Source organism: Hemiscyllium ocellatum, chromosome 45, assembly GCF_020745735.1.
Source record: "Hemiscyllium ocellatum isolate sHemOce1 chromosome 45, sHemOce1.pat.X.cur, whole genome shotgun sequence".
NCBI lineage: Eukaryota > Metazoa > Chordata > Chondrichthyes > Orectolobiformes > Hemiscylliidae > Hemiscyllium > Hemiscyllium ocellatum.
Window position 1 is genome coordinate 24,427,277 of NC_083445.1, and position 13,668 is coordinate 24,440,944.

At 44.2% G+C, this 13,668-nt stretch overlaps 1 protein-coding gene across 9 annotated transcripts in view; it reads left to right on the forward strand.

Moving 5' to 3' along the window:
- Positions 1-1,714: 1,714 nt before the first annotated feature.
- Positions 1,715-13,668, forward strand: part of LOC132835946 (uncharacterized) — a 147,088-nt gene continuing 135,134 nt past the window's right edge. For all 9 annotated transcript variants that reach the window (XM_060855084.1, XM_060855083.1, XM_060855089.1 and 6 more), the window contains exons 1-2: positions 1,715-2,128; positions 6,748-6,846. In XM_060855084.1, the coding sequence (XP_060711067.1) occupies positions 6,756-6,846 (91 nt within the window). In that variant the 5' untranslated portion in view covers positions 1,715-2,128; positions 6,748-6,755. The remainder of the gene's footprint in view (positions 2,129-6,747; positions 6,847-13,668) is intronic.

Sequence of the window (13,668 nt, forward strand, 5' to 3'; positions counted from 1 at the left end):
CAACACTAAGACTTGGTTTCCTTATCCAGATTCCTGAGTACAAAGTGAACAATACAACCTTCCTGTACGTTAGCAGCTAATCAATTGCACAGGACTACTGAGTGGATGTATAGAATTTGCACATGCCACAGGTAAATGATAGCCAGTTTTGCTGTCTATAAACAAATTGAAAATTAGAGGATGGAGAATGTGAGAAATAGAGGGTTAAGAGTTCGAGAAGAATTGTGAAGATTAGAGCATTGAAGTAAGTGAGTAGAAGTTTGGATCACGAGGAAGGCTGTGTCTAAGAGGCAGGGAATGAGAAGAGAGGAACATGCAGTATCAGTATGTGGAAAGTTAGGGGGAAAAGTTGTGAAAAGGATGGAGGCTGGATAGGGAGAAGAAGAGTTAAGGTTAGAGTGTTGAAACTAAAAGCATGATGTTGTTTGAGAGACAGAGTGAGTGAAAGCAGAGGTGAGAGAAATGTAATGCAAGAGAATGGGACAAAGAGAGAGGAAGGAGAAACTGAGTGTGTAAGAAGGTGGGAGAGAGGTAACTACAGAATTCAGTGGAGCAGTATGTATTTTTTTTAAATGGATAATATTTCTGTACACAACAGACCCATGAAGTGCAAAATGTACTTTGGGGGAATGTTTATTGTAAAGACTTATCATGTTTTTGTGTGTATTTGTGATTGTGGACTAAAATGGAGAAAAGGGCAGTTTTGAAACTAAAGGCTGTGGAAGGTATTCTGTTATTTCCAAAAGTAAATGACTGAAACTCATGGTGTGCGGTGTTTACCCAATTGTGGGTTTGTTCTAGCAAAGAGGGCTGCAGCTTGTAAATGGCACAGCACCAAGGTAAATTGCAGAGTGGAATTTGGCCAGCAACAGATAGCTCATTGGTTTGTGCACCTGTCACCAGTCTTGAATAGTAAAAGCCTAAAGCTCTGATTCTTCCTTGTCTCTGCAGTAAAAATAACTGAAGCTTGAAAAAGGTTCAGTTTTTGCTTTCACCAGTTGCTATAAACTAATGTTTTTAACCACTAACTAAAATAATCCTTGTGTACTGGCACTATTGAGCTGCAGTTCCCAGTTCTCTTTTCCTCCACCCATAAAATCATTTTGTTTGCTTGAGTATTTCTCTATTGAGTGTAGGGGTCTTAAAAGGAATATGTTCTTAGCTGTTTAATTATACATAGATTCCCTACACTGTGGAAGCAGGTCATTCGCTCCTTTGACTCCACACCAACCTTTTGAAGAGCATCCCACCCATACCAATCCTATCCCTGAAACTCTGGCCATTCCATGAAACTCCACACAGACAGTTGCCCCAGGGTGAAATCAAACTGAGTCCCTGGTTCTGTGAGGCAGCAGTGTGAAACACTGAACCACTATGCTGCATACTTGTGATTAGTAGTAAATTATGTTAAGTATACAAACTTGGTCATTGTTCTGAAAATTTTATTCCAGTGGTTGGTAAATTTGGAACTTTGTGTCCTTTGATTAATCATGAGCTTTTGTGGCAAACCTATGAAGAGTGGAGCTTAAGAATCAGTGGACTTTACAAAATAGGTCATAACAACACGAATCATATGGCTATCTCACTTACTGAGTGAATGTAGCATGTTGGTAAATTGCAATTCATTGTGACAATAATATATAAACAGGTTCAACTGGAAATATTGCCTTAGAGTCAAACTTGCAGAGAAATTTCACTTCCTGTTGCAGTCAATTCAAAGATAAGGGCCGAAAGTACTCATGTTAGGCAGTATTTGGGAATAAATCAACAGTGGGATAAACTGTAAATCTTTGGAGCTCTGAATTTGTTAGCTGTGTGATCAGGGTTGCCTCTCTTCAGTCCTGAAGAAGGGTTGCACCCGAAACGTTGACTTTTCCACTTCGTGATTCTGCCTAGCTTGCTGTGTTCTTCCAGCCTCCTGACTGTCTATTTTGGATTCCAACATCTGTAGTTTTTTTGTCTCTTCAGTGCTGGTCAGTGCATATGTGGATATCAGGTGAGGACAGGTACAGCCTGTCTTTGGTACATTGGCTGGGTAAACCCAACAAAGGAAACTGGCTGGCTGCCTGGAGGTATGACCAAAACAAGACAGAATAGGACCAAACTAAAAATTTCAAGAAGGAGCCAGGTAAGTTAACTTCTCTGCGCAATGTGGCAGCCACTAACTGACTCCTGATGTTAAGAAGTTTGGGAGTTTTAAAAAAATTCAGGGAATCCTTGTTAATCCATTGGGTGTTTGGGTTGGCAGGAAATTCTGTGGTATCTCAGGATCAGCTGCATAGCCCAACATAGAGTCATTTTCGACTTGAAACATTAGCTCTGTATCTCTATATTTTTTAAACCTGAGGAAAGGCTGTGTTATGTGTTTGTTATAAAGCACAGGTCAACTTCCCTCTGAGAACTAAAACCGAATCACCCAAACGGGAGCACTTCTCCCTGTCATCCCTGAGTGTGAGAAGAGATAGAACATAGAACATAGAAGGATACAGCGCAGTACAGGCCCTTCGGCCCTCAATGTTGCGCCGACTGAATCCTACCTAACCTATACTAGCCCAATAACTTCCAAATGCCTATCCAATGCCCGCTTAAATGACCATAAAGAAGGAGAGTTCACCACTGATACGGGCAGGGCATTCCATGAACTCACAACCCGCTGTGTGAAGAATCTACCCCTAACATCTGTCCTATACCTACCACCCCTTAATTTAAAGCTATGTCCCCTAGTAACACCTGACTCCATTAGCGGTAAAAGGTTCTTAGTATCTACCCTATCTAAACCCCTAATCATCTTATACACTTCTATCAGATCTCCCCTAAACCTTCTCTTCTCCAATGAGAACAGCCCCAAGTGCCTCAGCCTTTCCTCATAAGATTTTCCTACCATTCCAGGCAACATCCTGGTAAACCTCCTCTGCACTCGTTCTAAAGCTTCCACATCCTTCCTATAGTATGGCGACCAAAACTGCACACAATACTCCAGATGAGGCCTCACCAGAGTCTTATACAACTGCAACATGACCTCAGGACTCCGGAACTCAATTCCTCTGCCAATAAAGCCCAGTACACCATATGCCTTCCTCACAGCACTATTTACCTGGGTGGCAACTTTCAGAGATCTGTGTACATGGACACCAAGATCCCTCTGCTCATCCACACTACCAAGTAGCCTACCATTAGCCCAGTAATCCATCATCTTGTTATACCTACCAAAGTGAACGACTTCGCACTTAGCTACATTGAATACCATTTGCCACATTTCCGCCCAGCTCTGCAACTTATCTATATCCCACTGTAACCTACCACTTCCTTCCTCACTATCCACAACTCCACCGACTTTTGTGTCATCCGCAAACTTGCTTACCCAGCTTTCAAGTCCTTCCTCTAGATCATTTATAAAGATAACAAAAAGCAATGGTCCCAAAACAGATCCTTGTGGTACACCGCTAGTAACTGCGCTCCAAGATGAACATAATCCATCAACTACTACCCTCTGTCTCCTTCCAGCCAGCCAATTCCTAATCCAAACCTCTAATGTATCCTCAATGCCATACCTCCGTAGTTTTAGCATTAGCCTACCATGGGGAACCTTATCGAACGCCTTACTAAAATCCATATACACAACATCTACTGCTTTACCCTCGTCCACTTCCTTAGTCACCTTCTCAAAGAACTCAATAAGGTTTGTGAGGCACGACCTGCCCTTCACAAAACCATGCTGGCTATCCCTGATCACGTTATTCCTACCCAGATGTTCATAAATCTTATCCCTTACCATTCTCTCTAAGACTTTGCCCACCACTGAAGTCAGACTCACTGGCCTATAGTTACTAGGGCTATCCCTACTCCCTTTCTTGAACAATGGGACCACATTCGCTATCCTCCAGTCCTCTGGTACTATTCCCGTTGACAATGACGACATAGAAATCCAGGCCAATGGCTCTGCTATCTCCTCCCTAGCTTCCCATAGGATCCTGGGGTAAATGCCATCAGGACCAGGAGACTTATCTATATTCATCCTTTCCAATATTCCCAAAACCTCTTCCCTGCATATTTCCAGGGCATCCATTCTAATTATTTGTGATTCCATATTCACATCAGCAACAGTGTCCTGTTCCTGAGTGAATACTGATGAAAAGTACTGATTTAATGTCTCTCCAATCTCCTCTGCCTCCACACACAACTTCCCACTACTATCCTTGACTGGACCGATACCTACCCTAGTCATCCTTTTATTCTTGACATACCTATAGAAAGCCTTTGGGTTTTTCCTTATCCTACCAGCTAAAGACTTTTCATGTCCCCTTCTCGCTTCTCTTAGCTCCCTCTTTCGCTCCTTCCTGGCTACCTTATAACTCTCAATCGCCCCTACTGAACCTTCACGCCTCATCTTTACATATGCCGCCTTCTTCCCTTTCACAAGGGACTCCAATTCCTTACTAAACCACGGCTGCCTCACAAGGCCCTTTACACCATGCCTGACTGGTACATACCTATCGAGGACACGCAGTAGCTGCTCCTTGAACAATCCCCACATCTCATTAGTGTTCTTCTCTTGAAGCCTGTTTTTCCAATTCACACATCCTAAGTCATGCCTCACTGCATCATAATTTCCCTGCCCCCAGCTATAACTCTTGCCCTGCGGCGCACGATTATCCCTCTCCATCACTAAAGATGTAATTGGTTTTGCAGCAACTTCTTTTGGTTAAGTAAAAGAAATCCCTGCTGCTCACTTTATAATCTGCAAGGAACTATTTAGTTATCTAACTCTAACAGTGAACAAATTAACTAAACTATTCAGACGGAACAATTTCCCTCTAACTACTAATTTTTCCCAAATAAAGCAAGATTCCAATGGTATGCTGTTCCAATAAATAAAAGCCCCACTTATATAACAAAACAATAGAATTTAATCTCTCAAAATTACATCTAGGTTACATGCCTTTCAGAACTTTGTGTCTTCTTCACTGATCCTTCTGTCAGGAACGTTTTCTGTCTAGATTCTTCTGTCAGGAAGTTACATAGTGTGCTGCAGTACCATGGTAAATAAATAGTGCTTTCTCTGAGAGCTGTTCCCTGTTAGCTCTGGGGCTTTTTCCAACTGCCTCCTTCTTTTAAAACCTGATGATCTATGAATATTTTACAATTGGATTGGTCCTAGATTGTCAAAATCATCAGATTTAAATTTGATAGGTTTTTGGTATCGATGTTTCTGGTTCAAATTGATTGGCCAAATTCAAACCTTGTTGCCTTGGCAAAAATGCTGCTTGGTCTGCTAACTGTCCGGCTTTTTGATGTAAGTGTTTCAATTTCTCTGCTCTCTATGTACCTGCAAATCCCCCCAAGCTGCTCACAGACATCCCTTTTTAAATCTCTAAGCACAGAGAAAGAAAGTATCTTTTAAAGGGACCATGCAATGCTTTCCCCATTTTACAATTTTACAAATACCAACTTCGCCACACAATCTACAGATACAGATTGAGCTGCTGAATGGTTTGCTGTTACAGCCTATATGTTAACGTTGGCTTCAAGTTATCAGGTACCTGAATGTAAACTCGCAGCTCAGTTCAGACAAAAGTTGAGTCTTTTTGCAGGATCTCGTCATGGAGAACAAGAATCTTGCAGAACCAACCGGGAATGGTGCAACGGAGAGGGAGGGGAGAATAGTAGCTGGGGAAATTGAGGATGAGAGGAGGAAGGAGTGAGGTGGATGGGGTTGAGAATGGGGTGAGATGAGTGCGAGGGAGAAAATGGAGATGGGAAGAGTAGGAGGTGAAGGTTTGGAGACACGAATGAGTGGGGATACATGTAGAGACGAGGGTGGAAGGCGAGAAGGAGAAAAGGGATCTCTACACACAATGGCTAAACACTCTGTGGCAAAGAACTCTGCTGCTAAGATGAGCCAGTCATGTCTCCAAGTTTGAAGGTTTCTGCTCTCTGAAATAGGTCTTATTGCAGGTCCAAATAAATTAATAAATTATGTAAAAATATCGTAGATGGTTCAATCACTCCACCACCACCACGCAAACCTGCTCCTTTGGGCAGCCAAGGACTAATTGTGGGGTTTTATGAAGCTTACTTGAGTTGTCTCCTATATCTGTTGTAAAACACTCAAATTTTTTTCCCAGATGACGTGTGGAAAACAGTGGGTTCCAAAATTTTCTATTCAATTGGTTCGATAACTTGTTAAAGGATGATTTTTTTACTCTTGCCCCATGTTCTATGACACCCGTGATCTTTAGTCTTCCTTGTCCTCTAACCTTCCCCTTTAACCCCATTCCTCCTCAGATGTTGCCAAAAATCTGAGTCTGAGCTGGAAATATGTTGCTGGAAAAGCGCAGCAGGTCAGGCAGCATCCAAGGAGCAGGAGAATCGACGTTTTGGGCATGAGCCCTTCTTCAGGAATGAGCCATTCTTCAGGCTCATGCCCTAAACATCGATTCTCCTGCTCCTTGGATGCTGCCTGACCTGCTGTGCTTTTCCAGTATCATTCCAGCATCAGCTCTGATCTCCAGCATCTGCAGTCCTCACTTTCTCCTAAAAAATCTGAATCTCTCAGGTTTTTTTCTGATTTATTTTAGATCTCCAGCATCCAGTGTTCTGCTTTTGATTTGATCATGGTGGAAAACTTCTGTTTTACACTGGCCACATAACTTGCAGCTGTGCTATCCAGCCAATGGTGTTTAGCTAAAAGACAAAATAACAGAATAGTCAAATCTATAAACTGACTCTGACATGCTCTCTTTACAGAAGGAGTCATGGATCTTGATGTGACTGGAGACAGTATTCAGAAAGTGAGTTCTCAAGAGTGGAACAAGGAACAAGAGGAACAAAGTGACATTAAGCCAGGTATACCCACTTCTCACAGCTCTTTGCAATTGCTGTCAGCCAGACCACAGTCTATTAGTAAATAATTAACAGTCGAGAGTGTGATGTTGGAAAAGCACAGCAGGTCAGGCAGCATCTGAGGAGCAGGAGAATCACATTTCAGGTATAAGCCCTTTATCGGGACTCATTTCTGATGAAGGGCTTATGCCCAAATCGTTGAATCTCCTGCTCCTCGGATGCTGCCTGACCTGCTGTGCATTTACAGCACCACACTCTTGACTCTTCTCTCCAGCATCTGCAGTCCTCACTTTCTCCTAGTAAATAATTAACTGTTGAATATAAACATACAGATCAATTAACAACAGAGAGCGGGTTGTTTTCCAATTGATTGGATAACATTTATGCCAGAGGATGCCACTTGTATTATTTTGCCAAAGATCAGACTGTGCAGTTAAACATTCAGATAAAGTCATGGGGGTAGAATACATATATTTTCACCTTCATACTACAACCTCACCTATAGACCACCTCTCACAGGGCCATCCCCTTCAACCGACAATGTCAAGAACACAAAGTCAAATAAAGTATTGAGGTTGTGGTATAGATATTGATCCTTTGCCCAACCCCTACCAGGCGGCTATGTTTTTAAACATGGTGATAGTAGTATAAATCAGGAATTGAGCTTAGAAACCCCTGTGTGCACAATGTCTTAGATCTTGCTATTTTGTTTTGTCTCCATCTTAGTTCCATAATGCTGTTTGATTGCAACTTGAAATGATAGGCAAAGGACAGTCATCAGTGAGTATAGGGTGTGACCCCTAAGTACCTTGAGAGTCTGCAAAAACCCCATACTTAAGAGTGATGTAAAATTATAGAATGGTTACAGCATCGGCAGAAGCTGTAACCTCTGCAAGACTATTTACATTCTCTGCAAGAATAGTGCACCCAGGGTCATTCCCTGCTTTTTCCCTGAAGACATGCAAAATGTTCATTTCCAAATAGAGACTCTCTTGAAAACACGAGAGACTTGGCATTTGCTGGTGTGTGGCCCCTGGGGCAAACCTCTTGATACATCGTCAGGGTTGCCATATGACTTCACAAGTTGGGAAATGAGTGTTTGACTATGGGAGTCTGTGTTTGTTGTTGTAGAAAAAATGCTTGTATCTAATACCCACCAACAAGCTTCAGGAGAAGCCACAAGATCATGGTCAGAAATCAAATTCTATTCTCTCTAACTGGGCGAATCTGAGTCAATGTTAACAACTTTCAAAATCTCTGACCAGCTAGGGAGCATGTCTGACATTTTCAGTCTGAGTGGCTGAGCACCATGCCAAAGAATGAGGTTCCCCTGTAATCTAAGGGGAATCAGTAGTATAATGATCATGTAACTGGACTATAATCCAGAAGCACATGTTCGTGCTGTTGGGACATGGGTTCAAATCCCACCACAAAAAAAGTCATGGAATTTAAATTCAACTAATAAAATAAGCTGGTCTTGTTAATTGTGGCAAAGAATATCAGCATTTTACAGGCTACCATCAATAAGACACTAAACTGATGCAAATGTGTTGCTGGTCAAAGCACAGCAGGTTAGGCAGCATCTCAGGAATAGAGAATTCGACGTTTCGAGCATAAGCCCTGGGCTTATGCTCGAAACGTCGAATTCTCTATTCCTGAGATGCTGCCTAACCTGCTGTGCTTTGACCAGCAACACATTTGCAGCTGTGATCTCCAGCATCTGCAGACCTCATTTTTTACTCGAAGACACTAAACTGAACAAACTGTATAAATACAGTACCAAGAAGAGCATGACAGAGGCTGGGAATCCTTCAGTGAGTAACTCCCTTCCTGATTCCCAAAGTGTGTCCACAAAGCACAAATCAGGAGTGTGATGGAACACTCCCCACTTGTGTGGATGAGTGCAGCTCCAGCAGCACTCAAGAAGTTTGCCATCATCCAGGACAAAGCAGATACTCAACTGACACCACATCCACAGACATCCATGAGTATAAAATACTTATCTCATGAATCAGCAGCTTCCATTTCAGTAGCCGAAGTCAGGAGAGCATGAGCCAGGGGCAGCTGGGAAGGGATGTATCAATATAAAATACCTATCTCGTGAAGTCAAGGTTAAACAGGAGAGGAGGACTGCTGGCTACGTAAACTAATATTTTTGGGCAGTGGCTAAACCCGAAACACTGCACGTGTAATGCTTCCCATCTATCATCCTCTTCTAACCAAAACAAAGACTGTGTGGAGGGTTGGGAAGGTTTTTTTTTCTGTTTTTGGCAATTTAGACCAGAGGTGATGGACATTAGGGCAGTTGCATGTTCCTGTTGTAGGATGTAGGAAGTAAAGATCACCAGTAGTGTCCCTGCTGTCTCCAACTGCAAGAAGTGCACCCAACTCCAGCTTCTCACAGACTACATTAGGGAACTGGAGCTGGATTAATTTTGGATCATTCCGAGGCTGAGGGAGTGATAGAGAGGAATTAACAGGGAGGTAGTCACACCTAAGTTATAGGATAAAGGTAGTTGGGTGACTGTCATTATTCCCCTCAATAATAAGTATACTGCTTTGGATACTGTTTGTGTGTGTGTGTGTGTGGGGGGGGGGGGGTTGAAGGAAGGAAGGGGGGGTATCTACCAGGGGAAAGCCACAGCAGCCAGGTCTCTAGCAACAAGCCTGGCTCAGAAGGTAAGGGTGGAGAATAGGAGAGCAATAGTTAATAGCGGATTCAATGGTTAGAGAAACACACGGGAGATTCTGTAGTCATGACCGATACTCCTGGATGGTGTGTTGCCTCACAAGTGCCAGTGTCAGGGATGTCTCAGGTCGAATCTACAGGATCCTTGAGGAGGAGCAGCCAGAAGTAGTGGTACCCATCGGTACTAATAACATACCTTGGAAAAGGGATGAGCACCTGTAAAGTGAATATAAAGAGTTAGGTTGGAAGGTAAACGGCAAGGTAACAGAATAGTAATTTTAGGATTGCTACCAATGCTAAGGACTAGTGAGGCTAGGAACAGAGATCAAGTGCAGCTAAACACGTGCTTGCAGAGCTGTTGTAAGAGAGTTATGTGGATCATTGGGATACCTTCAGGAGAAGGTGGGACCTGTCGAAGGAGGACAGGTTGCACGTGATCTGGAGGGGCACCAATATCCTGACCAAAAGGTTTGCTAGAGCTCCTCGAGAGGAATAAAGTTAGTTTGGCAAGGGGGTAGGAACTTCAGCTACAGATCTGGGGATGGAGTAGCTGGTGAACAGCCAGATACAGTGGGCAGAGTCTATGAGAAAGGATAGACAGTTGATACGACAAAGTTGCAGTCAGTCAATGGGTTAGTGTGTCCATTTTAATGCAAGATGTTTCAGGAATGAGGGTGATGAACTTAGAGCATGGATCAGTACTTGGACCAAGTATGTTGTGGCCATTACGGAAACTTGGATATCTCAAGGGCAGAAATGGTTATTGAATGTTCCGGGGTTTAGATGTTTCAAAAAGAATAGTTAGGGGGATAAAAGAGGTGGGGGAGTGGCATTGTTAATCAGGGATAGTATCACAGCTGCAGAAAGGGAATTTGTTAAGGAAGCTTTGTCTATAGAGACAGTGTGGGTAAAAGTCAGATGCAGAAAAGGTGCAGTCACTTTATTGGGAATTTTCTATAGACTCCTCAATACCAACAGAGGCACAGAGGAGCAGATTGGGAGGCAGAGTTTAGAATTAACAGGGTTGTTTTCATGGGTGACTGCAACTTCCCTAATATTGATTGGAACCTCCTTAGTGCACATAGTTTGGATGGAGCAGATTTTATCAGGTATGTCCAGGATGGATTCCTGACTCAATATGAAGACTCAGGCCGACGAGAGGGGAGGCCATAGTAGACTTGGTGCGTGGCAACGAACCAGGGCAGGTGTCACAGTTCTCTCAGTGGGAGAGCATTTCGGTGATCGTAATCACATCTCCCTGACCTTTACTGTATTCATGAAGAACCATAGGAGCAGATGGTATGGAAAAGTATTTAATTGGGGGAGGACAGTGCTATAAGCAGGAACTGTGGTGCATAAATTGGGATCAGTTGTTCTCTGGGAAATGCACAACAGAAATGTGGAAGTTGTTTAGGGAGCACTTGCTGCAAGTGCTGGACAGATTTGCCGCACTGAGGAAAGGAAGGGATGGTAGAGTGAAGGAACCTTGGATGATGAGATGTGGAACATCTAGTCAAGAGGAAGAAGGAAGTTTACTTAAGGTTGAGGAAGCAAGGACCAGACAGGGCACTCGAGGGTTACAAGGTAGCCAGGAAGGAACTGAAGAATGGGCTTAGAGCTAGAGTGGGCATGGAAAAGCCTCAGCGGGTAGGATAAAGGAAAGCCCCACAGCATTCTACACTTATGTGAGGAACAAGATGTTGGCCAGAGTAAGGGTCTGGCCAATCAGGGATAATGGAGGGAACTTGTGCAAGGAATTGGAGGAGGTAGGGGAGGTACTTAATGAATACTCTGCTTCAGCACTCACTAGTGAGAGGGATCTTGTCGTTTGTGAGGACAGCATGAAACAGCGTGCTGGACAGCATGATATGATTGAAAAGGTTTATTTTAAGAAGGAGAATGTGCTAAAAATGTTGAAAAATGTAATCAATTACCTGGGCCAGACAGGATATACCTAAGGTTCATACGGGAAATGAGGGAAGAAATTGTTGTGCGTTTAGTGATGATCTTTGCATCCTTGCTGTCCAGTGGAGATGTGCCACTGGAGGGTAGCAAATGTTATTCCCTTGTTCACAAAAGAGAATAGGGATAACTCTGGGAATTATAGCCCAGTCAGTCTTCCGTCTGTGGTGCGCAAATTATTGGAGAGTATTCTGAGAGACAGAATTAATGATTATTTGGAAAAACATGGTTTGATTAGAGACAGTCAGCATGGCTTTGTGAGGGGCAGGTCATGCCTCTCAAACCTTACTGAAGTCTTTGTGACAAAGTGCATCGATAAAGGTAGAGCAGTAGATGTGGTGTGCATGGATTTTAGCAAGGTGTTTGATAAGGTTCCCCATGGTGGGCTCATTCAGAAAGTAGCAAGGCATGGAATGCAGGGAAATTTATCTGTCTGGATACAGAATTGGCTGGCCCATAGAAGACTGAGGGTGGTAGTAAATGCAAAGTATTCAGTCTGGAGCTCAGTGATCAGTGGTGTTCCACAGGGATCTTTTCTGGGACTTTTGCTCTTTGTGATCTTTATAAATGACTTGGATGAAGTGGAATGGTAGATTAGTAAGGAGGTAAAAACAATGACTACAGATGCTGGAAACCAGATTCTGGATTAGTGGTGCTGGAAGACCACAGCAGTTCAGGCAGCATCCAAAGTGCAGCGAAATCAACGTTTCAGGCAAAAGCCCTTCATCAGGAATAAAGGCAGAGAGCCTGAAGCATGGAGAGATAAGCTAGAGGAGGGTGGGTGTGGGGAGTACATAGAGTATAGAGTACAATGGGTGAGTGGGGGAGGGGATGAAGGTGATAGGTCAGGGAGGAGAGGGTGGAATAGATAAGTGGAAAAGAAGATAGGCAAGTAGGACAAGTCCGGACAAGTCATGGGGATAGCTGGAAGTTTGGAACTAGGGTGAGGTGGGGGAATGGGGAAATGAGGGAACTGTTGAAGTCCACATTGATGCCCTGGGGTTGAAGTGTTCCGAGGCGGAAGATGAGGCGTTCTTCCTCCAGGCGTCTGGTGGTGAGGGAGTGGCGGTGAAGGAGGCCCAGGACCTCCATGTCCTTGGCAGAGTGGGAGGGAGAGTTGAAATGTTGGGCTACGGGGCGGTGTGGTTGATTGGTGTGGGTGTCCCGGAGATGTTCCCTAAAGCACTCTGCTAGGAGGCGCCCAGTCTCCCCAATGTAGAGGAGACCGCATCGGGAGCAACGGATACAATAAATGATATTAGTGGATGTGCAGGTAAAACCTTGATGGATGTGAAAGGCTCCTTTAAGGCTTTGGATAGAGGTGAGGGAGGAGGTGTGGGCACAGGTTTTACAGTTCCTGCGGTGGCAGGGGAAAGTGCCAGGAGGGAGGGTGGGTTGTAGGGGGGCGTGGACCTGACCAGGTAGTCACAGAAGGAACGGTCTTTGCGGGAGGTGGAAAGGGGTGGTGGGGTCTTTTTGGAGGTGGCGGAAATGTCGGCGGATGATTCGGTTTATGCGAAGGTTTGTAGGGTGGAAGGTAAGCACCAGGGGCGTGCTGTCCTTGTTATGGTTGGAGGGGTGGGGTCTGAGGGCAGAGTTGCGGGATGTGGACGAGATGCGTTGGAGGGCATCTTTAACCACGTGGGAAGGGAAATTGTGGTCTCTAAAGAAGGAAGCCATCTGGTGTGTTCTATGGTGAAACTCTTCCTCCTGGGAGCAGATACAGCGGAGGCGGAGGAGTTGGGAATACGGGATGGTATTTTTGCAAGAGGTAGGGTGGGAAGAGGTGTAATCCAAGTAGCTGTGGGAGTTGGTGGGTTTGTAAAAAATGTCAGTGTCAAGTCGGTCGTCATTAATGGAGATGGAGAGGTCCAGGAAGGGGAGAGAGGTGTCAGAGATGGTCCAGGTAAATTTAAGGTGTGTTGGTGAAGTTGATGAATTGCTCAACCTCCTCGCGGGAGCACGAGGTGGTGCCAATGCAATCATCAATGTAACGGAGGAAGAGGTGGGGAGTGGTGCCGGTGTAATTACGGAAGATCAACTGTTCTACGTAGAGACAGGCATAGCTGGGACCCTTACGTGTGCCCGTGGCTACCCCTTTGGTCTGGAGGAAGTGGGAGGATTCAAAGGAGAAATTGTTAAGGGTGAGGACCAGTTTGGCCAAACAAATGAGA